Here is a 25,842-nt window from a genome sequence, read left to right as displayed (position 1 = left end):
TTGACTCGTATAAAGGAATTCGTAAGTTGACTTATGATAATACTGTAACACATGGTGCCACGAAGTGAGAAGCATTTCGTTGATGCGAAAATAACAAACCAAACAGGAACAAAGTACTAAACTCAGCTAACTGTCGAAGATCTCCTACACTTTTCGAAAATATATGGACTTCTTATGCAGTTACCAGCAAAATCACTCAGTGGCTTTCCCTCCGCGCAGCAAATCGCCAATTACATTTAAGCATTCATTATACCGTACAAGGGTATATTAAGTTCTTGAGGATGTATACAAGAACCCAGAAAGAGTTGATTTATTTGTGTCCAATGCGCAACGTTACATATTATGAAGAAATTCGGTGATTTGGCGTAATGATGCACCTTATTGACAATTAATGGTGGGCCTTGACCCACTACCATGTTTTCACTTGATTTACTATATTTTGAATAAGTTTAGCAGCGTTATTTAATGCTGCCTCACATTATATGACGATGAATGACAGATTAGATTGAAAAGGTTGGAAGCTACTAATCGGTGCGAAGAAGAGAGAAATCAAATCGACTGATGCTTTTGTAGTGTGTACATAAAACAAAAACAACACAACAAGTGTAAATTTAAAGAATTTTTAATTAAGCTGGTATCAATAAATTCAACAACAGTTTCAAAGCAAACGACAAATGTCAGAAAAAGAACGAAAATCCAGAAATCTCCAAGCACTTGATTGTTTGCCACTTTCGAGACAATGCGCCCATTGGGTAACTCGAAAGAAGCGATTTTGCAAAATGACCGTTGGCAAGAATAAGGAGTATTGCGGTGAGCATGAACCGGCTGCTGAGGCGTCCCATGGATGCGATGGGCAAGTTGAAAATAACGAAGAAAGAATATTTTGCCCTTTAGATAACAAGCATACCATATATAAGAAGAATCTACGAAAACATTTAATAATCTGCAATGCTCGTCCCAAAAGAGAAATGCCACCGTATATAGTTAAAAATTTTAATGCGGGCGAGGCATACGACGACAACCATTGCGAAATTTTGCCAGAGTTACGTTTAGCTAATCTTAGCGATGAAGATTTCTTTGCCGTAGTAGAAAAAGTTCGTGATATATATACGAAATGCATAGATAATAACATTTCTTTCTTGGCACTCAATCACGAAAGTTTGGAGCAGGAATTAACCAAACAAGAGTATGGGAAAGAGTCTCGTAAACATTTATCCCAGACCTCTGCATTATTAGGTATTTTGAGTGCTGAGCAGCTTATAAGCGATTCAGCATGTTTCGTGGAATTCGGTGCTGGTAAGGGACAATTGGCTTATTATTTAGCTACGCTGTTGGAGAAGAAAGAGAATTCCCAAGTGATATTAGTGGACCGGATGTCGTTGCGTCACAAAAAGGACAACAAAATTAAAGATCGCTCATTAATAACGCGTATTCGGTGTGATATAGCTGACCTTGATATAGAAAAGTTACCATTCATTCGGCCAGATCAGCATGTTGTGGCAGTTTCAAAACATTTGTGCGGTGCAGCCACAGATTTGACTCTAAGATGTGTAACACAAACAAAGCTGAAACATGTAAATTTCGTACTTATTGCTCTTTGTTGTCATCATCGTTGCGACTGGGGTTCCTTCGTGGGTAAAGAATTCTTCCAAGAACATCATCTTACTCCAAGAGATTTTTTAATTATAACCAAGATGGCTAGCTGGGCTATATGTGGCACAGGCATGAGTCGCGAGCGTCGACTAGCGCTACAAAAGCAAGACATACCACCTCAACAGGCCAGTGACACTAAGCAACGCTTATGTTTAGCTGAAAGAGAAACAGTTGGGTTTATGTGCAAACGATTATTGGACTACGCTCGCCTGAAGTTTTTGCAGTTGCACGGCTATGATGAAGTTTCATTAAAATACTATATCCCTAAGAATGTAACATTAGAAAACATTGTATTATTAGCTAAAAGGGAAAAGGTTTTATAACCACTTGTATTTGAAAATGATTATGTAACACATAGATTACAATATATATGTGAAATAATTTCCATGAGCTACCTGAGGAACTGTTGCTGAGCCGATTTTTCTCCTTTTTTTGCTCTTTTCATCAAATAAATTAACTAAATTTAATATTTATCCAATCCATTAATTTTGGACGACAATTATTTTCGAAAAATTTGAGGAATTTCATTCGGAGAACTTAGACAGAAGGTGTAGACGGAAGGCTCCTTCGCCCCGTAGTTTCACACTGCAGGGTGGTTAAGAGTCGAATAACGAAATTGAAAAACGTACTTTCGTGTATAAAAAGTAAAAATCAATTTATAAATTTCCTTTAAATTGGACAATGTTCGAAATCATAGACGGTTTTATGGCTTGAGTAAGGTTGAGGTGTCGCAGCTCTTTTTGTATTTTTACTTTTGTTTTTTTAGCTACCAAGCCTTCATCGAATTTTGTGTGATTGTTATTAACTATTACCTTCGTCTTTGACATAGATGTCGCATTATCTCTGTCGTAGCTGGTTGTTTTGGCTATCAAGTCCTGAGGAATTTTAAAATTGATTGCACAATCATTGTGGTACGAAAATTGTCGGTTTTATTGTGAAGCACTTTGGCTGCCATTTCGCTTCCAAAATTCTTCTTTCTCGGCTTCGATAATAAAACATAATAGTAATTAGACATATTTTCTAATGAGAACTGAAAAAGATACCTTGAATATCTTGAGCACAGTTTAGTTGACAAATTGTATTCTTGTTTAAACCATAATTCTTGCAAATCTCGTTAGAAGATAATATGATGATTGCCTTTAACCTGCAATGGTGTAGGACTAATAATACTTGATGGCTGCTTAGGAGATTGTAAATCTTCAATGTTTTGATTTTGGTGATCGCTCGGCCTGGTTCTTTTCTTCATATCGTTGTTTTTTTGCACATTCCATGATTTCCAGGATTTCCACTTTAATACTATTTGATGTGGGTTTTCATTTAAAAGCCCATCGTCCCCGTATACCAGATTTCTTATGTAACAATTCCTAATGACGTACTCTTGCTTTTTTTCACGTGCCATCATCTTTTTAAATTTCTCACCATCGCTTCTACTGGCACCTTTTGTAATGGCATCCACCAAACTCCAAACATTGTCCGAACACCTCGAAGAGCTATTGTTACACAGCCAAACAGCTTATGGAATAAATTTCATTTGATATGTTCGTACTTATTTACATCCTCTGAATCTATTCGTGTGCGAGACTGGAGATACGTTGTTGTACATTCTTGCAAATAATTGCTGCCAAAAACTCGCCAAATCGTTTTCAGTTCACTTCGGCTAAGGCCAATTCTTTTTATACAATAAAAAACACTTGGACAAATTTCGGACAGTATTCTTTAACAGTTGCTATAATTACAAAAAATAAGTAAAAAATAAATAAAATAAAGAAATGCAGATAACACGGGAGTGTTATACAAACTTTTAAAGTCTTTTATGTCAAAAGCGCAACACTGATTTATTTATTGCATATGTTTTCATAAAAGAAAAATTTTATTTTTTTAAACATATATTAATTGTTTTTTTATATGCAATATTTTTATCTGACTTTCTTAATACTCTCTTATAAGTGAAGTGGTGTTATTACTATTGATCCGCAGCCTCCTACTACTTTGAAAAAGTTTCAAGTAATTGTTGCGAACAACAGAACGAAGAAGAAACGGGTTTATGTACTGATAATTAATTGCTTTGTTAATTCCATCCTCAAGTTTTGTATAGTGATTCAGGTTTCTATGTTTTATTGAATTGAATGCATGCAAAGTACAGCCAAAAATGTCGAACCCATTTGATAATCAAGAACAATTAATTACTAATACGTACGATGTTTTGAAACGCACTTCAGACAGCATTCAACGTTCTAATATAATTGCTTATGAATCAGAGCAAATTGGTACCGAGGTAAAAACTTTTCTTAATAAACTATGAAAACACTTTTTTATACTATATTCGATTCTCTTCTATATTTTATATTGTAGGTCCTTTCAGAATTAGGAGAACAGCGTGAATCGCTTTTGCGTTCAACCAGACGTCTTGAACATGCCGATAGTGATTTATCACAATCGCGTAAAATCATACGTAAATTAAACCGTGAAGTTCTCTATAATAAAGTTATACTTTCTTCAATAATTTTCTTCGAAATAGTCATATTAATTGGTTTAATTGTGATAAAATTTATTAAATTCTGATAACGCGTTTTTGTTATATCAAAAATTTTGTTCTTATACGCGTTAAAAATTGTATTCATGAAATATAAAACCAAAACCTTCTTTTAAAGTTATGCAAAAAACAAACTGTTTGTGTACTTTTCAATTAATATGCATAAAAATGTGCAATTTATGCCTCAGAGGATTGTGGTAGACTGCGAACACTCGCTTGCTAAATCATAGCAATTTTACTCCTAGTTTTTTCCGCATAGTTCTCCTTGTTGTATACGTTTTAAAATTAGAAAAAGAATAATTTAATTTGAAAATGTCTGCTTACATAAAAATATTAAAATTATATATGTTTTATCAAAATTATAAAAGAGTGAAGTTAGTCGACAAGCGTATACCGCTGATCTGTAATAAATATAGTAGATTTAGCTCGATGGTAAAAAAAGTTCAAGACGCTTATATCCCTCACCAAAATCAATATCTTTTTATTTTATTTAAATTTTATTTATTTTTTTACTTTGATAGGAGATGATTTTGTTTGTATAAACTTTTTCAACAATCATAAATAAACGAATAGCAGTTTAATTTTTATTGAGAACATTGTAATACTTTAACAACATAATGTTCGGAGCTTCCATTAAATTTCCTTAAAGTATCTCGAATACATAAAATTTTCATGATTTCATATCAAAAAATAAATGATCAATTCAAAATTCTTTTGTACGATTTATACGTATGCACACCCATATACTTGTTTAAAACATGCGAACATCATTATTATTTTAATTGCATTAAAAGAGTGTGCAATGGTGCAAGTGAGTAAAGTGGAATTCTTAAATGCTAACATTAAAATCTGCGGTACTTCTGTCATTTTAGAAATGAATATAGTAATTAAAAGACAAAATTATTATATTTGGTCACGCTATACAATTGGTAGTTTGTTAGGGAAACATCAATCAAATAAAAGCTAATTATTATTATGAATCAATTGAAGAATGCCTTAGGTTTAAAATGCTGTTTTTGATAATTTTCAATTATCTTTCGGTAATACTACGGACCATCCAAAGACGCGACGATCAAACCCGCAAGAGAAGAGATCGCAATTTAATAATGGCTCTTCAGCCCAAGCGACAGAAGAAACCATTCGCCTATGACCCTGTAAAATCGTTTGTGAATATTGCATTTGTGGCACTGAATTGTTTTAATCTTACTTGTCTTGACGTACGTGGTAATCGCGCGATCCTTTGACCATTCAAATCGAATAAGCGAATTTGCCTGTTGTCATGGGGTATAGCTATTATTCCACCATTAGAAACTGCTAAGCGATTTACTGACGAATCGGTTCGTATGGTTGTTAGAGCTGAACGCATATTACGCAATTCCCAAACTTTAACAGTACGATCATCAGATCCTGATACTACTTTATCATCCCGGGTGAAAACTGTCGATGTTACACTTCTGTAATTCGGATCTTTTATTGATTCAGAAGAGAAAAAGCATTAAGAAGTGTTTGCCCTTACTCAGTATGGCCCTGAAATACGGATACACCTGATATTGGATCTCTAAAATCCCACAATCGAAACGTTGAATCTCTTGAAGCAGTCACTACCAATCGTTGAGTTGGGTGAGCCGAAACATGTGTTAGCTCGTGGTCGTGACCAGACAATGGTTGCAGAGGCTCCCGAGTTTCTACATCCCATAAAATTGCGATGCGATCCCAGCTGCCAGTAATAATTTGATCCATATTCGACAACCAATCAGCAGCAACAACTACCTAAAATCAATGATTGGGAGTGTTCATCTTACATTTGTGATATATAATTTTGCGAGAAATGCGTTCTTTACCGATAAATGTCCTCCAGGACCGGTAAATTCGCAAAGAGGTGTACGCAGTGTGTCAACACGATCTCGATCTTCCACTTGTTCGTCACTGTCGTCTAATTCTTCTTCTGACGAGTGTCCCTTCCTATTTACGCAGCGAATTGTAAGAGAATTTGCGGCAATGTCATTTTATTTACTTACTTGGAAACTTCCCAATTTACAGCTGCCTGCCATATATGAGCAGTTCCATCACCACTGCCTGTTAATACTAAATCTCGATTATGATGAAATTTAATAGAATTGACAGAACCAGCGTGCCCTGTATATTGCAGTAGGCAACGACCGCTTTCAATACCCCAGATGCAAGCTGTGTGATCGGCGGAGGAAGTACCAAGGATTGGTTGACCAAATTTAGCAGCTACTTGCCAAACGCCATCCTTGTGACCGCAAAATTCACGCATTACTGAACTAACCGCCGATTGATTTTTAAAACTAGACACAATGCGACTCGTCTGTGCCTTGATTTTATGACTAGCTTTCACTTTACCGCCACTTGAAAATTTGGATTTAAGACTTTTACTGCCTGTAACAACTGCAGTGCCAGCTGCATCAGTCTCTTCATGGCTAACAACAGTGAGTGGAGCACTGGATGACACATTGCATTGATTTGTGGCTGTACGTTCATGTGACTGCAACGATTCCTTATTCACGTACCCATCTAATTTGTCCTGCAAATGCAGGTTTTCCAAATAGAGTAACTCGAATTCCTTTTCAATTTGAGCAAACAAATAATGAAGTCTACTCCGAAAAGGTACCTCATCTGGTATACCCATATCTTCGAGGCGAGACGATCGATTTTTGGATGATTTCATATCGTTTTTTTTAATACGAAAATACTGATGTATGGTTAATAACGCGTTTCTCGTATACGTCTACACAAAAAGGTTATTCAGACGCATTCCTTGAAGTTGCAAATTTATAAGCTTTCAGGTGCTTTTTTTGTTCTCCAAATCCTTTGCTAATATTGCCAATATTTAGAATATAAATATTTCTGCTCCAAAAGAAAAAAACTCGGAAAATTTCCTTTTTCCTTTATATTATCAGCTGCTTTCAATTGGAACGAATGAAGGTTATTCCTAAATTTTTGGTTTTTTGTGCTTGCATTACCGAAGGATAAAATGTTGCATTTGGCAATACTGTTCAGTTTTCATCCAAAAAGTCAATATGGCGTGTGTGCTTATTAGTATTCTACAACTTAGAATTTAAAAGACATTTGCTTAAAATCGAAGAAAATTGATTAGAAAGAGTAGTGTGAAAAAATGACTACAATCGCTGATTTATTTACAAAATACAATTGTACAAATTGTCAAGATGACATACAGGGCATACGTGTACATTGTCCGGAATGCGACAATTTCGATTTATGTCTGCAGGTAAGCATGTTGATTTTTTCCTTACAAGGATCTTTTATGATTGATGAAAAAAAGGGGAGAAAAAACTGGTCATTTTCCAATGGGAGAAATATAAAAGAGAAGTAAAAAGTAGCGATTCACTTTTGATAACTGACCTAAATTTCAGACTGCTGGTTTTAAAAGTATTTCTATATATCATATGATTAGCAACGTTTAATACCTGGAATCGAGTAATGATAAACATCCAAATGACCATCGTGACCAATTTCTCTATAAGTTAGCTAAGAGTAACTTCGTACTTAGGTAGTAACTTATTAGATGAGTCATCTGGTAGTTTAAATAAGAGCTGCCAATATACGAATATACGCGTAATTTCATTGGCGGTCGATTTGATAATTTATTCTGTGGTCTTTTGCATTTCAGCAATGCAACTGCCGTTTTGCATACTACGGAAGTATTTTTAGCATCAAGCAATCTGGCTATAGTTTCCGATTCTCTAGCTAATATATGAACAGATTTTCTGTATTTATTTTGCTCTTTATGTTCGCAGTGCTTTGCAGCTGGAGCGGAAATTGGTGCACATCAAAATAATCATCCTTATCAATTCATGGATACGGGAACCACGATTTTGTCAGTTTTTCGTGGCAAAGGGGCATGGACCGCTAGAGAGGAGATACGTTTGTTAGATGCAATTGAACAGTATGGGTTTGGGAATTGGGAAGATATAAGTAAACATATCGAAACCAAATCTGCCGAAGATGCCAAAGAAGAATACGTTAATAAATTCGTTAATGGTACCATTGGCCGTCATACATGGACACCTGCCCAATCACAACGGCCCACATTGGTTGATCACACATCTGAAGACGCAGGTCCGTTAGGAGCAGCCGCTCTTCAACGCTTACCCCCTCTAGACATAACAACAGAGGAGGCTACCCAGCTTGGCTATATGCCAAACAGAGATAGTTTCGAGCGGGAATATGATCCAACGGCCGAGCAGTTAATATCGACATTATCATTAAACGCTGACGACACAGAAGCCGATTATCTGCTTAAATTAGCGCATGTTGATCTGTACACGAGACGCTTAAGAGAGCGCGTACGCCGGAAGCGTTTAGTGCGCGATTATCAATTGGTATCGAATTTCTTTCGAAATCGAAATTATTCTCAATATCCGAGCATGACACGTGAACAAAAGGAATTCCGTGACCGATTTCGCGTATTCTCGCAGTTTTACACAGCAAATGAGTATGAACGTTTACTCGGCTCTCTAGAGCGCGAGAAGGAGCTACGTATTCGCTTGTCAGAACTATGCCGTTACCGTTATAATGGTTTAACAAAAATCACCGAATGCCGTCATTTTGAGCAGCACGCAGCCGTAGCAACTGGCCGCTCAACAGGACCTTACGGGCACGGCAAGACAGTGAGTTATTCCATCATTTAATTACATAGTTATTTAGAAAAATATGGAATATTCTTGAATAGAAAATATATCATAGCTATTTATAATTAATGTGTATATACTGCTAATACACGAAAGCTTTTTGAATATCGTGTGATAATGAAAGGATTATAGTGATTGCTTGCTTTTCTGTGCAGAATTGATTTGAGAATTATTCGAAAAGTACTAACGTTTTATTTACCCTTTTACGATATTCAGCTTCCGTGTATTATCAGCACAGCAAACGGCGAACGTTTGAATGGATGTATAAGACAATGTTTAACTACAGGACAATACGCAACACAACATTGGAAATCATCAGCAGCAAAGCTATTCCTTGCACTGCCCTCAACTCAACAGCCGAAGACAGTAAGTCGGCGAATTGCAGTTTTCAATAGTAATATTTTAATATTTCATTCAATTTATACTTTATAGCGAGGTGTTAAACGGAAACGAAACAAATTTAAGTTCCATCGCACCAAGCAACATGCTCCACATCGGCGACCAGATCTCTTACGTCGCATCATCGCACAACAAAAACTACTTGGATAGCTATCGGGGATCACCGGGACATACAATGACGATGACTTCGACGACAACGGATATGATGTCAACGGGGACAGGGATATTGGGAACGACAATTCCAGCCGCAACAATGCGGACACAATCAACAAGTATCAACAGTCAACCTCAACTGCAGCAATTACTGGTGGCATCTGCGAAAAACCCAACACAAGTACAAATAAACGACGCCGCCATTATCGCAAATCAAACCGTAGAAAAGCAGCAAATTCACGAAAGCAACAGCAATCTGATGCAGCTATCAAACAGCAATGCAAAAGAACAACCGTTAATAGCATATCCAGCTACGCCAATGAGTGAAATATTGAGAGCTCAACTAGAAGAAATCAAACGTTTGCCACAACTTCTAGGCACCAATCTGCTAACAAAGAATGAGCAACAATTATGCAAAATGTTTAACTTGCAACCAACAATGTACCTATCATTGAAAACGATTTTACTTAGCGGCGCGCCAGTAGCTGCTAACAATTTGTCACCCGTGGAGAGTTCCTTACGTAAATATTTTATTAAAGTAGGTTGGCTAAGTCATTAAATAATTTGCATAAACTTGATTTTCCCGTTATTATTAAAGCCCTCGTTTAAGTGTATAAAAAAAAAAAAACAGAAGGCAATTAGGTTGTTTTAGGATTTCTTAATTTAGCACTATTAAGAACAACTCGAACATTACGTTTTTGTTGACTAACATATATATATGTATATATTATAAGTAAATTAATTAGCCATTTCCAATGGAAATGTCCTCATTTCAGAAGTCAAAAACAAATCTAATGTCAAATGAATTTTTTGTAACTTAATACCGTCTTTTTTTCCACTATTATTACATTTCATTGCTTGCTTGCATCAAGTTGCAGATGGAATGTAAAATTAATTTATATCTATTTAATGATTTAATTTTATGTGTTATATACAGGAGTATAAATAATTATTAGTAACATGAAGTGCTATATATTTATTTCTCTAAGCGCACGAAAAGATTGTTGGCGCAAAAGAAATAAAAATTGTAAATAAATTTGTGAAACCAAATAGTTTCGTTTTAATTTAACTGCATTTGGAAAAGGATTCTCTCATTCTTTCAAAAGCTATTCAAGTAAACACACAATATTCTTCTGTTATTATTCGATTGACATAAACATACATATCGCATCAAAGGGAAATTATACGGACTCGAGAGTCAAGTCTAAAAAACGCGAAAAGCCCTGATTTGATTAATTCGAAAGCTAAATCAGATTTGAGAAAAGCATGACTTGTGCTTGTAGGGAAGAAAGGCTTTAGATAGACTCATCTTTCGATTTAGAATGATTTCCTGAATCTTTATTGAATCATTTTCGCACCGAAACTTCAGGAGGCGTCAAGTATGTCCCGCAACAACAATATAATGTTAACAACGTCCACAAAGCGAGGCAACGTGGATTTTAATTTTTCCTTTAAAATCTAATCTCGTACCATTTATCAGAATCGCATAATACTTCAAATAAAAATATAGTTTTTTGGTGCGACACACGCCACAAGTCTTTTAATTTTTTTTCTTTTGATCGAAGAACGAAATGAACTTTTTGAACTCATTTTTTTCTTGACTTGAGTAGATTGGATAAAATAATATCTTAGCGCCGTAAAGCTAGCTGAGATGTTTTACACTTTGTCCTGGGAGAAAAGGATAAAGCAAAATATATCTGTTTTCTCTTTTTCCATTTGTTTAAAAGGGTCTTTCCCATATTACTACGAGTTAATTATAAAATTTTTTTTAATGAATAAATTATGAATTATAACATTACTTTCTCTCTCCCTCTTTCTCTTCGCAAAAAAACTCGATAACCAAATTACAAAATAAAAAAAAGAAAGTATCGAACTTTTACAATAAAGAATAATTCATTAATTCGTACTTGCTTGTTTAAACATCACACGTTCAATGGTTCAATAATTTTTCTTCAAGTAATAATACGAAGCATGGTACATACAAGGGCGGCATCACTTATTGCGTAAAAAGTATCGGTAAAGGGTATTTTTCTGAACTCCATTAGCATTGGCCACAGCCGTTTTGGCAGTTGCATTGCCGGCTGACTTTTGGTGCTGAGGAATCATGCCTCTGTGGTCCGCATTCGATATTTCCTTGGGAGAACCCAACTGTGAGATGTTACCATTCGATATAGCAGCTGCTAAGGAATCACGCCACGAATTGATTAGCTCCTTTTGTACATCTACTGGCAGTTCATTGAAGACTTGCGGATCTACCCCTGCTGGACATGGTACATTCGATAAACCTCCCGTCGTTGTACTTTCAGTTGTTATTGGAGAAGTTTGCGAATCCGTTTCATTTTTATTTGGTTTCTCTGAATTTAATGCTGGAACGGCCTGAGGCGGTGGTGAATCCATATTATTGTCATCCATTGAAGATGGCAATGTAAAGGCTGCAGCTGATAAGGAATTTTGAGGATTACAATTGTGGACGTCGTTTGCTTGAAATGTTTCAACGCGTTGATGTAACACAGCAGATTGTGGAGCAGCCGGTAAACGCGGATGCACTTGAGTTACGCCACCTGAAGTGCTAATATTTGTAAAAATGGTATTTTGGCTGATATTTGCATTAGGACTAATAGGAATATCTCTGTCGCTGTCACGGGAATTCAATCGCAAATCGCACACTCTTAGTTTACTTGGTGAAGCTATGTCAGCTGTGGTATCATTCGAAAGGGCAGAGTTGCCTAGGCAACGACGCTTGTTTATAAGCAAACGTCCAAGACGAGTCTTCTTAGGAGATGGTTCAACTTCCGTTTCGGAGAAATCGGAAAAATCCGAATTAGTTGCGGCTGATTCAGATCCGTTGTCTACTAACATCGGAATTGGAGAAGCAGTCATTGTTCGTCGCCGATAGAATTGATCGCTTGACTGAAACGTGGTCGGCGAAGAGCGGAATGCCTCAGATGAGTTACTGGAGAGCGGTGAAAGATTATCCGTAAAGGATTCAACATCTGTATTAATAAGCGATGTAATAGACTGGACCTCCAAATCAGTCTTTTTGATAAGAAAATTTGCTATGGATGAAGAGCCTATTTTGCGTTGCTGAAATTTGGAGAAAGCTAGTCCAATTAGAGTAATATTAAAAGGTTTAGCCAAATCAACCACACGCTCAAACAATCGCATAATGATTTTCAAGAGCTTCTCTTGAGCTCCTTCCGTAAATATCACTTTTGCACCGCCAGTGTCTGTGCATGGAGTTATCTTAAAGAGCGACGGCAGTATGTTAGCTTGTTTTGTTTCGCGGTGACTGCTTTTCTTCTGCGCATCGTATTTACGGAGAATAACTTTAATGCATATTGGGATGCGGCCATCTTCAGCAACCTGCTTGAAATACACAAGAACATTATAAGATCTATCTTCATAATTACTAACACCGACCTGTTCCATTAAACGCATTAGCAATAAACGAAAACGTTCCTCGACTTCATTTCGTACTGATATTGGTTTGCATGAATCTTCCAATCCAATGCTTTTTGGTTTTCCGGTGGTTCTTACCGTGCCCGTATCGCGACCAAAAGCTAAATCCTTCAATTTTATGGCAGTTTCGTAGCCAAATTTCTTACGGAGTATGTCCATATCACAGCCTTGTAATTCTTCAATATTGGCGATGCCACTCTCAAGTAAAAGGCATTCAGTTTTTTGGCCAATTCCTGTTACTCGATGCAACCCGCACAAATTACGCATAAATTGCTCACTGTAAGACGACACCAAAACAGTTTGCTGATTTGGTTTATTTTGAGCACCCACAAGTTTGGCAAGAAGTTTATTGTAGGAAATTCCTGCACTGCAGGTTATGCCGAGTTTGGCATGCAATTCTTTTCTTATTTCTTGAGCGATATGAGTGGCCAGTGTTAAACGGTAAGCGCATCCACAGCTACAAGCATTTAAATTCATACCGTCAGCGGGATAAATGAAGCCCTCAACAGGGGATAAATTTGCATTTGGCATGCAGACGGTATTCATTTGCTGTTTACGTTCCTCGACCAACATAGAAACGTCCATAAAGTTCTCATCCAGTCCAAGTTTTTCCACCGAAGATGTAAAGTTCAGAAGTAGTTCATATATTTTTTGAGACATCTGACGATAAGGTGTCAGATCCTCTCCATTTACTAAAATTAAATCGGGACATAAACGCTTAGCATCTGCAACAAGCATTAATTTTTTTACACCGTGAAAGCGAGCCTTATAATTGCAAGTGACTACAAAGTTCTTCTGCTGTACTCCTAACGGTTGAGAACATAAAGAGGGATTTTTTATTTCTTCAACTTGTGCATAGAAGTAGTCCATATCTAAATGTATGATTGCGCGCTGATGTCCACTTTGTTTACTGTTGGGCGCGCTAGTGAAATCCATTGTTACGCTCCTAAGAGATGACAGCTGGAAATACAATTGGGAAATTGTACAGAACATTTAATTAATCTTCGTTGAAATTTTAGATTTCATTATAAAGCAAACTCCTAATTTTGTCACTCCTAAGGCAGCAAATCATGACGAACGCGTGTTAAATAATCAAAAATTAAATAATTACGGCATTCGAACATCTTACACATTACAGTATTTTTTTTAATTAAGATAATGGAAACAAATTTTGATTTTAAAGTACCAAATAACGCTAATGAAATATACAGTGAGAAAACACAAGAACGAGATGACGTATATATTTCTATTCACTTTTGTTTTTATATGCAATTATTCCGCGTTTCTCCTCTTTTCTATGTCTGAGAGTTTTTTCTCCGAAATTGCAAACAAAGCAATTACGACCCTAACAGCGTTAATTAAAATTGCTTTTCGTTTTGAAAACTTGTTTTTTCTTTTGCATTAATTCTCAACCTCTTCTGAATTATAATTGAAATATAATTGCGAATCATAGCTTACTTTGTTTGGTTTCAATGTAAAAAATTATTTCTATTACCAAAATTAAAATTTCACAATTAGGGTTTCCAAGCTTTTGCAACAGTTTTGATTTTGACATTTGTTAGGCAACTTCTTCCTATGAAATAAACGACGTCTTTTTAATCCTTTCAAATTAATATCTAATCATATCATTTTCGATTGTTAATTTGCTGAATAACTAAAGAAGAAAAAGATTAATATAAACTTTCAAGCTAGAACATCTTAAAATTGTAAATATATAATTTTCAATATAAGACAAAATTATCTTAAGAGAACGTCGAAAAAAGTCAAATATTTGCAATTTCTAAATTTAGCATCAATTAGCGTTTTTTTTGGATAGTTGACATCACCATTCAAGATGATGTAAATTCAGTAGAGTAATTGGTAGTTGATTAAATTAAATCCAGGGTTGTTAGTAAACACGCATTTCGAATTTTGGCGTTTCACATTAACGGCATATAGTTTATTTGTGTGTCAAGCGACAATCGACGATTTTTATAAAAGCAAATTCTGCAATAAAAATATTAATAATCAGAGCTACTGCGTATGCAAAGCAATAAATGGAATCAAAGCTGCCAAAGCCTACCACAAATAAACGGCCCGTATTGTTAATGGATAGAAATAAATGCCAGCCTCACAATTTATTAAATGTGGGCCGATTCGATAATGAAAGTAAGTATAAGCAAACATTGTTAAAACGGTAAATTTTCATTTGGGCATTTTACACGCAGTGCGCTCAAATTCCCCCGACATGCAAAGGTCAGCTCCATTACAGCCGCGTGTAAAATTAAGGCGAAGTCGTTCGGCCTCAGATCTACGTGATTTAAAACCTATGAAGCGCCATGAAACTACATTAGCACCCATACCAGCAAAGGTCGCTCGTTTAATTCCACCTTCCTCTGCTAGTAATATTGCTAATGCGTTCAATCCAACAAATCGTCCACCGCGAATTGGAACCTCTAATTCAGGTATCACGAAACGTTTGACAGCGCAAACATCTAAAGCACCTCCTACAAAACGCGCGGCTGCAGGTCCTGCCAATTCTACGGTAATAGGTGCAAATTCTAGAAAGCCAATGTCAAGCGCTACTACTACTTCTCTATCTACTACTGGTGCGGTAAAGCCCATTAATAAGCGTATTCCTCCATACGATTTTAAGGCGCGCTATAATGATTTGTTAGAAAAGCACAAAGTGTTAAAAGAAAAATATGAACAAGTGGAAAATTTGCCAGAACAGCTGGAAGAAACACAATCGCATTTAATAAGTACCACAGAAGAATTGAAGAACACTAAAATCGATAAAGAATGTTTGCAACGTCAAGTAAAGTCACAGCAACAAAAGATTGAATCGTTGGCCGATTCTTTAACAAAGACTACCGATGAGCTTCAAAAGCTTAAGCAGGCATATAATGTAATAAAAAAGATAAACGCGTTGAATCCTTTTGATAAAAATCTTTTTACTTTCAGAAAATAAAACGAGAGCATGATGAGCTCAGCGTTGAAGTACTGGAGCTACGCGATCGTTCCGCAGATCTGGAAGATAAGAACTTTAAATTAATGGAGGATATTACGACATGTAAAGAGCAACTCTTTCGTTCGAATATGGAACGCAAAGAATTGCACAATGCTGTTATGGATTTGCGTGGTAATATACGCGTATTTTGCCGAGTTCGCCCACCTCTTGATTTTGAACAGGATAAATTACTTTGTGGATGGAATTATGTCGATGAAAGCACTGTGGAAATAATTAATAATGATCCATTAGTCAGGGCTAAAAACAATGGCCACAGTTTCAGTTTTGATCAAGTATTTCAGCCGTATAGCAAACAAGAAGACATTTTTGAATTAGTTTCACCTTTGATCCAGTCAGCTTTGGATGGTTACAATGTCTGCATTTTCGCCTACGGTCAAACTGGTAGCGGCAAAACTTTTACTATGGACGGTACAACTGCAAATCTTGGAGTGATACCGCGCACGGTTGATTTGTTATTTGATTCTATAAAAGCTTATCGAAATCTTGGTTGGCAATATGAGATCAAAGCCCAATTTTTGGAAATTTACAATGAGGTCTTGTATGATTTATTGGACAATGAGCCAAAAGAAATGGAAATTCGCATGATGAAGAATAACAAAAATGATATATATGTTTCGAACATTACCCAAGAAACCGTAGATAATGCCGACCGTTTACGGGAACTTATGAAAGTTGCCGGAATGAATCGTGCAACAGCAGCTACTGTCGGTAACGAACGCTCTTCACGATCTCATGCAGTTACAAAAATTGGACTAATTGGCACTCACATAGAAAAGCGTGAAACGTCGATTGGTTCAATTAATTTGGTGGATTTAGCTGGCTCAGAATCACCTAAGACTAGCGTGCGTATGAACGAAACGAAGAATATTAATCGATCATTATCGGAGCTTACAAATGTCATATTGGCTCTATTACAAAAACAGGACCACATACCCTACCGCAACTCTAAGCTAACGCATTTATTAATGCCGTCCCTTGGTGGCAATTCGAAGACGCTCATGTTCATTAATGTGGCTCCCTTTCAAGACTGTTTCAATGAATCTCTAAAATCGTTGCGGTTCGCTGCAAATGTCAATCAATGCAAAATAGCGAAAGCTAGGCGCGTTCGCATACTTAACACCTCCAACGCTAACAACAGTAGCTTAATCTAGAAATACCTATATTTTTTACGACATTAAACAAGAAAATGTTTCATTTTTTTATCGCTTTACGGATGTATGTATATTTTCTATCTCAACATTTTCTTTTCCCATCAATATTTCGCAGTTATTTTAATTTTTTTTTTTTACTTCTGTTGTTTCAAATTGTTTCATTCTTTTTGTAATTGGATTATTTCTTAAATAAATGGTAAAATAATACTTAGCTGATTCCTGTCGACGAATGTTTATATGTTCCTAAAACGGGGCGGTTTCACTTTCAACAAAACGACAATGCACATGGAGGAAATCATTTGTAATCAAACACTTTCTTCATGACAAATATAATAAATGACCTCCGACTTTTCTGCCTAAATATTTTAAGGAGGCCATCAAAATCCCAAATATCTCACATTTTTTGCATAGCTTCGAAAATATGTGGGGGCATTTTCTTGATGATATGCTCATGGCATGCTTTGCTGGTACAAGCGAGAACGCCTCTTCTATTCGCATGTTCCACCTCTTTGGCATAGGAATAATGTTGACCCATTAGATCAGTTAGAATGCCGCCTTCAGCTTCAAGTACAGCCTCTGGACCGCAAGTATCCCATTTTTTGCAACCACTACTTGCAAAGACGTATGCATGCGCTTTTCCTTCGAGTAAGTGCAAAACTTTAAAACCGGCTCCACCTACTCTCACCACTTCGGTGGGTGAAAGCGCGTCTATGGACGCCTGAATTAACGCATTGGAATGAGATCGCGTTGTGGTTACGATAAACTTATCATTCGGAGGTGAAGAAGACTTAAATCCACCGGCACCTAAGCCTTTAAGTCCCCAAACTGTACGTCCCAATTCCCCGTTTGTTTGCTTATAAAATGGCTGATGTATTATGCCGCCCACGGCCGAATCTTTAATTGCTATTCCCACTAGCACTGTTACATGTTCAAGCAAGCCATGCGTATATTCTGAAGTCCCGTCAAGCGGATCGACCCATATAACCATATCTTCCTCTTTCACGTCACTCCATTCTTCTGGACAATTCAATTTAACCAGTTCTGCATCGATTTCCGTAACCAACCATTCGTCTTTTATGCTTTGGTCTACCAATTCTTCCTCTCCAATAATCTTAACTTTTGGAAATTGCTTACTTAGCGATGCAACTATACAACGTTGTGCAGAGCGATCTGCTTCTGTTTGCAAGTCATCTTTCCCCTATAAATGTTTTACTGCTTATTCGCGAAACGTAAGATTACTGCTTCTTGCTCAACTTACCTTATCTACAATATTCAATTCGCCTCCTTGCATAACTTCGCGAATGATTGCTCCTGCTCTTTTTACCGTGTTAAACGATAATGCCATCACACGCATTATTAGAGGTTCAACCATGGCCATGTCTAGCAAAATCTCTGAATGAGCCGCTTACCGCTGGGAAAGTGAAGGATAGAATGTAACAACCTTCAAATATTACAGAAAATTGTAATCGCGATAGATAAGATAGCTTTTGACGGATTTAGCTCCATGCAGATAACAACGTGAATTTACAAATTGCGAAATGCGAGATGTGAGTTAGCGATGACTTTGCAGTCAATTTTAAATTTTGCAAACTTAAGTGGCTTAACAGTCGGCAGTTGAACCCTGTAGTTAATTACTTAAGGTGTGTTTTAAAATTAAATAAAGTTATTAATTAATAATATTTTATATATGGTTTTTTTTTTTGTCTTGATATAGAAATCTTCGTTAAAATTTCTTATGCAACTATTAAGGAAAAATTTACGCAAATATGTATAGCAAAGACTGTTCCAGCCTACGTCGGCTCTGATTAAGTTTTTTTTTTGTTGCTTTGCAACTAACAACGTAAATGGAGATCTAGGTTTGGTTGATATTTTCCACATGCAATAGTAAATAGTGCTGCGAAACATGTTTCAATTCCATAATTGTTTGTCATTTACACCTCGATTTTGATTTTTTCCAACCTTTGGACCTGTTAATCTCATGCTTTCATCTTTCATTTTTAAATAATTACTTGTTGAATTGTATTGTGCCGTGGAAACTATCAACTAATTTATATAATAGTTTGTTTTATTTTTATTTTTTTATTTTTGAAAAATAGTTCGAATTAGGAATAATGGCCCGTGTTTTGGTTGGCGTTAAACGTGTTATTGACTATGCCGTAAAGGTATATTACTAAGATTTCAATTTATTCAGATCATTTTTGGCCTTTGCATAATCGCCTTGCGGAGGCCTAGTTGATTAATCAATTTGTTTATACCATATCCGTAGGTTCGAGTTAAGCCCGACAAGACTGGTGTTGTCACAGATGGTGTCAAGCATTCAATGAATCCTTTCGATGAAATCGCTATAGAGGAAGCAGTAAAAATGAAAGAGAAAAAACTGGCTTCTGAAGTGATTGCTGTTTCTGTTGGTCCCACGCAATCTCAGGAAATTATACGTACCGCCTTAGCCATGGGTGCTGATCGTGGCATTCATGTCGAAGTATCAGGCAAAGAGTATGATTTACTGCAACCTATTCATGTGTCTAAAATTTTATCTAAGCTGGCATTAGATGAGAAAGCTGATTTGGTTATTTTAGGGAAACAAGCCATCGATGACGATAGCAATCAAACTGCCCAAATGACTGCTGCTATGCTTGACTGGCCCCAAGGAACGTTTTGTAATAAAGTTGAAAAAAGCGATGCTGGTCTTACTATAGTCCGTGAAATCGACGGGGGTCTTGAGACGATCAAAACTAAGTTGCCCGCCGTGCTTAGCGCTGACTTACGTTTGAACACGCCACGTTATGCTACTTTACCAAACATTATGAAGGCTAAGAAAAAACCTTTAAAGAAAATTGCACCTAAAGACCTGGGTGTTGATACTGCTGCTCGAATTGAGATTATATCTGTCGTTGATCCACCAGTTCGTCAAGCCGGTGCAGTTGTGCCAGATGTTGACGCCTTGATTGCTAAACTTAAGGAAGGTGGTCATATCTGAGGTGGTAGACACAGTGTGATATGTGCATTTATTAGTAAAAAGCAAAAAAAAAAAAAAAAAAAAAAAAAACCGATCTGTTTCTCTCTTTAATTCTTAAGTTTAAAATGTTATGTTTATATCCATCTCATGAAGGTCCAACATGAATTTCCCATTGTATATTTTTATAAACAATTTGATTTATTAGTTTATTATTGAACGGACATGAGAAATTATGAAGAAATATTATTGCAGTAATAAATGAATCTGATGTTAATATATTTGCAACAAATTGCATAACCGTTTTTTTTCCAAGTCCCTAAGACTTTGTACTTTACACTCATCTTAAATTCTTATGGCGCAATCTCGAGATCGTTTACGTGCACGTACACATATACACATACAGCCAACCGGCCTGTCTGCTTACGAAGTCGTCTTCTAAAAATATGCATACATAGCGGATCCTTTACCGTTGAGCAGCACGCTGCCCTCCCTTCTTCCCTTATAAAACAAAATATAAAAATAATTTACATAACTCACATTTCGTATGTGTTTCAATGTCATGTAGGTTGTTAATCTTAATAATAGAAAATCTAATTAAATCTAAACGTCAATGTTTATGAATTTGAGCTCAGAGACGGCGATGAGAAAATGAATTTTGACTCCTTGTAAAACGGCAATATCTTTAAGCCATGGAACATTTGAAATTTTAAGATTCATTATTTGATTTGACTGACCATTTATGATGTTTTGGTTAAGTTTTCAATCCGCTATTAGCATAGAACTAAAATGAAGAGTAGAAATGCTAAAAAAGTTTTGCAAGAACTTGCACAGACATCGTTATCGAAAGAATGAAGTGACCATAATCAAAAATTAATTTCCATAGGCATCTTTTACGCAAGACGAAACTGAAACTCACTTCGGTGTTGGTTGTGGTAAAAAAAGTTTACACGCCATGTAAAAACCGATCGAATTAATGGGGGGAAAACCGAGTTGTCATAAACTTAAAATAGAAAAAATGTCTGCAATGTGTGTAAATTCCATGACCTTTCGGAATTTACATGTTTATATGTAAAGTCCGTGGCATTTATATATACATATGCACATGTCTGGTTCTTACTGTATGAAATTATTCTTTGCTTATAGTGTGAATTGGTAAAGAGCTGCATTTTCCATTTCTTATTTGTTTCTAACAATAATCCAGAAAAGGGAAAATTTAGTTATCAATCAGATTTACTTCAAATGGAAATTAAGTCATCTAAAATGTATATCAAGCGTATCGTTGCATTGAGATGCATCTAGGTTCAAATGTGTGTTCGATATTTAACACATATACCCATGAATTGTTGCACGACGGTTACCTACCTATTCGTTTTAAACGGTTGTACTTTTATATTAATCTATGTTCAAACTAACAAGTGTTTTAACTGCTTGATTAGTCCAAGCGTTCTTCAAGTTCTTTCTATGGTAACCGCTCTAAGGAAGTACATAAAATGTGATTGACCGCTGACGCTCGAAACGCCATTGATCTTCCCTTTTAATATTACAAATTATATATGATTATCCGCTAGGAGCGTCTTGCAAAGTTTCAAATTTCTCAGCGTATTTGAATTAATTATTTACTGCCTATCTCGTATGGATATATCAAAGTCAGATAGAAGTTCAGGGTTAAAACTGCGGCTATCGTCGTCTGACGTGGCTAATGTTAACAGGTGTGCAAACTTATGGAGATAATTCTCTTACTTGCTTCAAATATCTATTATCAGACATTTTTTGGCTTCTTCACTTTACTGATTCCACATTTTTAATAGTTACATGAGATAAATAAAATAAAATAAAAGAACATATATATATATATATATATATATAAAAAGAAAAAAAAAATATATATATATTTTAAATATATATGTAAAATATATATAATATATATAGTTTTTTCTTCTATATATATATATATATATATATATATATAGTATAGAAAACTATTACTATCACTTGCTGACCATATCGGATTTTTAGCTACTTTAAGGAATTTAAGGAAATCTATTGCTTTGTTGCATTTCATCAAAAATGTATATTTCATTAATTTGTTACAAAAAACAAAAAATACTGACAAATCGAGGTTTTCTTCAATACTAACGGCTATACATATAAGGAACTCTAGACAACCAGTACATATATAGAATGAAAAAATTCGATGCAAGCAAATTAAAGTAGAAGAACGAAATCATAGTTCCTTCACAAATGCAATTTATTTGATTTGATAAAAGTTGAAATCTATATTTTAATTACAATTATTTATTTATTTATTTATTTTTTTTATATAATCTTTTTTTTTTGCTTTGATAAGTACCCATACACATAATTATGTCTTTAATAAATTTGAGTACTTGAGTAAATATTATATAAAAAATTTGTATAATTGAATACATGTTGTAATATATTTTTTATTGCATATATTTTATATAATAAAATTGAAAAAATATGTGTAAAAGTTTTTTATATTTTATCTACTTATTAATACAATTTCTAAGAAGATTTTTATTTAAATGAAGGGAGCTTTGAGAGAGAATTTGCTTTTGATTGCTTGATATATATATATATATATATATATGGATTCCTTCATAATGAATTTGACTAAGTCGACTTAGAATATTTGCGGATGTCCGATTTTCTTAGATGTGAGATAAAATTAAATGAAATTTAATTTAATTAAAAAAAAAGCATCAAAATTCGTTGTATATAATCAGTTTGAGAATGGATGCAAAAGGATTGTCCTTATAAAGCGATAGCTTATCTACTTTACTACTGTGGTGGCTCGTTAAAAAGTTTTATTGGGATTGGGATTGTTGCTTTTTTGTTCAAGTGTAGTGTATGTCTTCTTAAATATTTACTTTATGCAAATGTTCTGCTTTCATTTTTCCACGAACTGACCATACAATGATGTGAAAGGCAAGGAGGAAGCATACGATGCCTGCGAAAAATCAGCTAAATACATTAAAACATCAAGGACAACGGACTGGCATGGAGGAAGAATTTGAAGTCTCAATTTGTACACTTCCTCTCATATAAGTAATATGCTCCGTACACGTAAGCATCCTATTTATTAGACAGTAACGTAGCGCGTAACGTACGAGCGATATTACGAGTAAGGAGATTTTCAATTATTCTGTGCTGGCTTGCAAGTTTACGTGGATGTCAGGTGTTTCTGCTTTTGTTCTCCTTAATGGTATGAAAATAGAGATTTAACAATAGAAAAATGTGAAAAGAGGCGTTCGCAAGCAGCATTTGAGGGGGCGGGAAAAGGCCTAAAATGAACTTGCGAAGGAGTTAAAACCTCAATTATTGATTATTGACAGCTTCGTATCAATAGAACTAAAGCAAAGACTTTATCCCCCCAAGCTAAATGTGACGAAGAACAGGAAGAATTGAAATTCTCACCTCTTACCTCCTAATTGTGACAGAATTTATAGCAACAAACGATTGCCAAAGGTTCCGACCGTAATGAAATTCGCAAATGACACAAAGCTTTAATCAAATCCTCGTCATTTGCACTGGCATATTTTCCCAATCATTATCAGGGTAAGATTGTGTTAGGTTTAGTGATACTAGACGGTGTCAGCGGGCTAAGGACGCGCTTCCGGTTTGCCGAGTTTTGAGAAGAAAAGAATGCAAGGCAGCTTTATTTTTATTTATTTTAGGACATTCGCAAAGAGAAAATGCAATTGGATCAAGAGTTTCGCTTGGATGTAAATGGCAGCGTAGTAGTGGCAGTTGGCGGTTAATTTTTTCCTGCATTGATGTGTTAGTTAACACTGGACAAAAACTGAATTGTTATTGAGCGTTCGACTACTATCGACTATGAAAATAAAGAAAATGCATTACTTCCAAAAATATAAATTTTACTATTGTACAAAATGTATCACTGTACTGTTGCAATTGTTAACTATTATTAAATTGCTATTATTTTGTTATATTGCTGTTGCTCGTCTATCAAATTGTATAAAAATATTTTCTCGTTTTCCAAAATTGTACACAAAATTACGCACCAAGGTTAATTTTTGTACGTTATCTTTGTCAGATAGGTTTTTATATCTCTATATGTGTGTGTACATAGATGTAAAATTAGTTTTTTTTTTTTTTTCTTTACTATGTTTGAATGATTCATCCTTTTTGTAACGTTTGCTCTCTTACTTACTTACCTTTTATGAAAAGTTGCGACAAATAACACTAAACCCTTACAACGGATGATAATGGATTTTTGTCCGAAAAACGCAAGATTCTGGTCAACATGGTAGTGATGCAAGGTATTTGTTTTTGTTGATGCATCTCTGGTGTGTCAGGAGTGCAAGACTCGTAATCAACAGCTACGCGTTGGCTTACAAAAGTTAAGAGTGTTAAAATATCTAAACGTTTGCCATTAGCGGCCAATTCGGAGCATAATGATTGCATGAACCATGAACCTCGAGTAGTATTTCGCCAAGAATAAAAACCCGGTATGGTCGAATAGGCAATTAAAAAGTCGGCATGTACTGGTATTTTATAGCTCATTGATGATTCGCCGTCTGTTTCGGTTTGCATGCGTTTCATTGTGATACCAGGATCTAGACGATCGCCTTGACAAGCTTGTATGAAAAAGAGTTTCGGTTTCCCTGCTAAGCTAGGACAATTTTGGGCTGTGAAGTAAGTCCAAATGTTATCTAATTTGTATTGAGTGTCTTTTGCGTAAATATATCCCAACTCGCCATGTGATAAAATCGCTACAAGAATGCAATCGTCATCGGTATGATCTTGATTGGCCGCCCATTCGATGTGACGCATCAAATCTTTAAGTCGGCAATCTTTGTATGTAAGCACCTCAAAATCAAGCTGCTTAAGGACCCGGGCCAAGTTATCGCAATCGACATTTGTACCCGAACGTGACTTTAATGTTGGCACCTCAAAATGTTCATGATTAAAAATCAACGCTAAGCCACGATTTTTATGACGCATGTTATACTCTATAGCATGGCGATCGGTGGGCATTCGTGCCGAATAATTCGGTAAAGCACCATAACTTCTAGTAGCTAATTGAGCTATTGCACCTTGTGACGAGCCTGAGCTGTTTATATTGTTGCCGCTATAATAACCACCGCCGCCGCCACCACCACCACCACCAGCCGCTCCCAATGAACCAAACGCGTCGGTAAAGTCATCCGTATTCGTATTAGTGGCACGCTCGATTAAGATACCAGTTTGATCCTCTGAGATTGACATCCTATGCCTTTTAATGTATTTCAAATATTCTTAACTGTCCAATACTGAAGCCTTGTTCGCGTTTACTACAATTTTTTTTTGTTTTTTCGGACGCTGAGGTCGGAGGGTCTAAGTTAATAAGACTTGTGCTTTATACGTACAAAACGTTTAATATAATTGTTATTGTTTTCCCGATGTTTTTTAAGCTTCCATTCACGCGTCTCTTTGTTGTTGACTTTTTTGCCTTACAATGGTTTGTGTTATTAAATACGCTTTGCCTGTTTCCTTTTTATATGACAGGGTTGTCGCTTCTTGTTGTTTAAATCTGAAGTTTGATTGGCGAGGAAAAAACATTATTGCCACAGCTCCTCTTCACTGTTGAGCATTTGATAGATAGGCATTTGACGACGTATTTCGGTTTTTGAATCAGTGTTGCGCATGATCCGGAGGTATATCAAAATATATGTAATGGGTTTATTTATATATATATATAATTTTTTTAATAGGAGTACTGTGTCTCACGAAATACAAGGGAAATATTATTATCTTTCGAAATTATTTATGTATATAATGTATATAAAAAATTCAGATAAATAAGGAGATCTTAGACCTTCCCCATGTCT

The 25,842-nt window shown here is 35.7% G+C and overlaps 9 protein-coding genes across 14 annotated transcripts; 5 read left to right on the top strand and 4 right to left on the bottom strand.

The window, feature by feature from the left end:
• The first annotated feature begins 49 nt into the window (after positions 1 to 49).
• On the top strand, positions 50 to 2,632 carry LOC119634422 (tRNA:m(4)X modification enzyme TRM13 homolog). Its single transcript, XM_038028574.1, has one exon. It carries the CDS (start codon positions 675 to 677, stop codon positions 1,974 to 1,976), a length of 1,302 nt encoding a protein of 433 aa, XP_037884502.1. The 5' UTR covers positions 50 to 674; the 3' UTR covers positions 1,977 to 2,632.
• Positions 2,633 to 3,483: 851 nt separating this feature from the next.
• LOC119634424 (vesicle transport through interaction with t-SNAREs homolog 1B) lies at positions 3,484 to 4,665 on the top strand. Of its 2 annotated transcripts, none has more exons than XM_038028579.1 (3): positions 3,484 to 3,699; positions 3,749 to 3,928; positions 4,006 to 4,665. In XM_038028579.1, the coding sequence occupies exons 2-3, from the start codon at positions 3,803 to 3,805 to the stop codon at positions 4,213 to 4,215; spliced, it is 336 nt and encodes a 111-aa protein (XP_037884507.1). In that variant the 5' UTR covers positions 3,484 to 3,699; positions 3,749 to 3,802; the 3' UTR covers positions 4,216 to 4,665. The 2 variants fall into 2 exon arrangements, with proteins under 2 accessions (XP_037884507.1, XP_037884506.1); XM_038028578.1 differs by having other exon boundaries at positions 3,485 to 3,657; positions 3,739 to 3,928.
• Positions 4,666 to 4,684: 19 nt separating this feature from the next.
• LOC119634421 (WD repeat-containing protein 37) lies at positions 4,685 to 7,056 on the bottom strand. Its single transcript, XM_038028573.1, has 5 exons — positions 6,205 to 7,056; positions 6,028 to 6,148; positions 5,703 to 5,956; positions 5,394 to 5,640; positions 4,685 to 5,338 (listed from the first exon to the last, which is right to left on the bottom strand). Exons 1-5 carry the CDS (start codon positions 6,873 to 6,875, stop codon positions 5,213 to 5,215), a joined length of 1,419 nt encoding a protein of 472 aa, XP_037884501.1. The 5' UTR covers positions 6,876 to 7,056; the 3' UTR covers positions 4,685 to 5,212.
• Positions 7,057 to 7,174: 118 nt separating this feature from the next.
• LOC119634418 (DNA polymerase iota) lies at positions 7,175 to 14,014 on the bottom strand. Of its 4 annotated transcripts, none has more exons than XR_005246959.1 (3): positions 12,832 to 13,966; positions 11,319 to 12,777; positions 7,175 to 7,257 (listed from the first exon to the last, which is right to left on the bottom strand). XR_005246959.1 is itself a non-coding variant. In XM_038028570.1 (3 exons), exons 2-3 carry the CDS (start codon positions 13,804 to 13,806, stop codon positions 11,404 to 11,406), a joined length of 2,349 nt encoding a protein of 782 aa, XP_037884498.1. In that variant the 5' UTR covers positions 13,807 to 13,830; positions 14,000 to 14,014; the 3' UTR covers positions 11,239 to 11,403. The 4 variants fall into 4 exon arrangements, 3 of the variants coding, with proteins under 3 accessions (XP_037884498.1, XP_037884496.1, XP_037884497.1); XM_038028570.1 differs by lacking the exon at positions 7,175 to 7,257 and adding an exon at positions 14,000 to 14,014 and having other exon boundaries at positions 11,239 to 12,777; positions 12,832 to 13,830; XM_038028568.1 differs by lacking the exon at positions 7,175 to 7,257 and having other exon boundaries at positions 11,239 to 12,777.
• On the top strand, positions 7,221 to 10,039 carry LOC119634419 (transcriptional adapter 2B). 2 transcript variants are annotated; one of them, XM_038028571.1, is made up of 4 exons: positions 7,221 to 7,436; positions 7,966 to 8,838; positions 9,146 to 9,225; positions 9,292 to 10,039. In XM_038028571.1, exons 1-4 carry the CDS (start codon positions 7,323 to 7,325, stop codon positions 9,968 to 9,970), a joined length of 1,746 nt encoding a protein of 581 aa, XP_037884499.1. In that variant the 5' UTR covers positions 7,221 to 7,322; the 3' UTR covers positions 9,971 to 10,039. The 2 variants fall into 2 exon arrangements, with proteins under 2 accessions (XP_037884499.1, XP_037884500.1); XM_038028572.1 differs by having other exon boundaries at positions 7,229 to 7,436; positions 9,076 to 9,225; positions 9,292 to 9,495.
• A 743-nt stretch (positions 14,015 to 14,757) lies between the features above and the next one.
• Positions 14,758 to 17,118, top strand: LOC119634733 (protein claret segregational). The gene is made up of 3 exons (XM_038029068.1): positions 14,758 to 15,018; positions 15,078 to 15,757; positions 15,814 to 17,118. The coding sequence occupies exons 1-3, from the start codon at positions 14,907 to 14,909 to the stop codon at positions 17,029 to 17,031; spliced, it is 2,010 nt and encodes a 669-aa protein (XP_037884996.1). The 5' UTR covers positions 14,758 to 14,906; the 3' UTR covers positions 17,032 to 17,118.
• A 37-nt stretch (positions 17,119 to 17,155) lies between these two features.
• Positions 17,156 to 18,563, bottom strand: LOC119634809 (3'(2'),5'-bisphosphate nucleotidase 1). Its single transcript, XM_038029201.1, has 2 exons — positions 18,290 to 18,563; positions 17,156 to 18,229 (listed from the first exon to the last, which is right to left on the bottom strand). The coding sequence occupies exons 1-2, from the start codon at positions 18,407 to 18,409 to the stop codon at positions 17,426 to 17,428; spliced, it is 924 nt and encodes a 307-aa protein (XP_037885129.1). The 5' UTR covers positions 18,410 to 18,563; the 3' UTR covers positions 17,156 to 17,425.
• A 449-nt stretch (positions 18,564 to 19,012) lies between these two features.
• Positions 19,013 to 20,242, top strand: LOC119634417 (electron transfer flavoprotein subunit beta). The gene is made up of 2 exons (XM_038028567.1): positions 19,013 to 19,193; positions 19,298 to 20,242. Exons 1-2 carry the CDS (start codon positions 19,143 to 19,145, stop codon positions 20,006 to 20,008), a joined length of 762 nt encoding a protein of 253 aa, XP_037884495.1. The 5' UTR covers positions 19,013 to 19,142; the 3' UTR covers positions 20,009 to 20,242.
• Positions 20,243 to 22,592: 2,350 nt separating this feature from the next.
• On the bottom strand, positions 22,593 to 25,473 carry LOC119634416 (caspase). Its single transcript, XM_038028566.1, has one exon. The coding sequence runs from the start codon at positions 25,238 to 25,240 to the stop codon at positions 24,215 to 24,217; it is 1,026 nt and encodes a 341-aa protein (XP_037884494.1). The 5' UTR covers positions 25,241 to 25,473; the 3' UTR covers positions 22,593 to 24,214.
• Between the last annotated feature and the right edge of the window lie 369 nt (positions 25,474 to 25,842).

The sequence above is a fragment of the Glossina fuscipes genome, unplaced genomic scaffold (assembly GCF_014805625.2).
Source record: "Glossina fuscipes isolate IAEA_lab_2018 unplaced genomic scaffold, Yale_Gfus_2 3, whole genome shotgun sequence".
Taxonomy (NCBI): Eukaryota; Metazoa; Arthropoda; class Insecta; order Diptera; family Glossinidae; genus Glossina; species Glossina fuscipes.
The sequence above is the reverse complement of the archived record's forward strand: the minus strand, read 5'-3'. Positions and strand labels throughout refer to the sequence as shown.

Bases quoted from the DNA above. Each gene is read 5' to 3' on its own strand.
- LOC119634422 (XM_038028574.1), top strand. From the start codon at position 675: ATGTCAGAAAAAGAACGAAAATCCAGAAATCTCCAAGCACTTGATTGT.
- LOC119634424 (XM_038028579.1), top strand. From the start codon at position 3,803: ATGTCGAACCCATTTGATAATCAAGAACAATTAATTACTAATACGTAC. The intron at 3,929-4,005 runs GTAAAAACTTTT...TTTATATTGTAG, and splicing joins CAGAGCAAATTGGTACCGAG to GTCCTTTCAGAATTAGGAGA.
- LOC119634421 (XM_038028573.1), bottom strand. From the start codon at position 6,875: ATGAAATCATCCAAAAATCGATCGTCTCGCCTCGAAGATATGGGTATA. The intron at 6,149-6,204 runs GTAAGTAAATAA...CTGCGTAAATAG, and splicing joins GTAAATTGGGAAGTTTCCAA to GAAGGGACACTCGTCAGAAG. The intron at 5,339-5,393 runs GTAAGATTAAAA...ACGATTTTACAG, and splicing joins TACCACGTACGTCAAGACAA to GGTCATAGGCGAATGGTTTC.
- LOC119634419 (XM_038028571.1), top strand. From the start codon at position 7,323: ATGACTACAATCGCTGATTTATTTACAAAATACAATTGTACAAATTGT. The intron at 7,437-7,965 runs GTAAGCATGTTG...TTATGTTCGCAG, and splicing joins ATTTCGATTTATGTCTGCAG to TGCTTTGCAGCTGGAGCGGA. The intron at 9,226-9,291 runs GTAAGTCGGCGA...TATACTTTATAG, and splicing joins CAACTCAACAGCCGAAGACA to CGAGGTGTTAAACGGAAACG.
- LOC119634418 (XM_038028568.1), bottom strand. From the start codon at position 13,863: ATGTTCTGTACAATTTCCCAATTGTATTTCCAGCTGTCATCTCTTAGG. The intron at 12,778-12,831 runs GTCGGTGTTAGT...GTGTATTTCAAG, and splicing joins TAATGCGTTTAATGGAACAG to CAGGTTGCTGAAGATGGCCG.
- LOC119634733 (XM_038029068.1), top strand. From the start codon at position 14,907: ATGGAATCAAAGCTGCCAAAGCCTACCACAAATAAACGGCCCGTATTG. The intron at 15,019-15,077 runs GTAAGTATAAGC...TTTTACACGCAG, and splicing joins GGGCCGATTCGATAATGAAA to TGCGCTCAAATTCCCCCGAC. The intron at 15,758-15,813 runs GTAATAAAAAAG...TTTTACTTTCAG, and splicing joins AGCTTAAGCAGGCATATAAT to AAAATAAAACGAGAGCATGA.
- LOC119634809 (XM_038029201.1), bottom strand. From the start codon at position 18,409: ATGGCCATGGTTGAACCTCTAATAATGCGTGTGATGGCATTATCGTTT. The intron at 18,230-18,289 runs GTAAGTTGAGCA...AAACATTTATAG, and splicing joins AATTGAATATTGTAGATAAG to GGGAAAGATGACTTGCAAAC.
- LOC119634417 (XM_038028567.1), top strand. From the start codon at position 19,143: ATGGCCCGTGTTTTGGTTGGCGTTAAACGTGTTATTGACTATGCCGTA. The intron at 19,194-19,297 runs GTATATTACTAA...CCATATCCGTAG, and splicing joins TTATTGACTATGCCGTAAAG to GTTCGAGTTAAGCCCGACAA.
- LOC119634416 (XM_038028566.1), bottom strand. From the start codon at position 25,240: ATGTCAATCTCAGAGGATCAAACTGGTATCTTAATCGAGCGTGCCACT.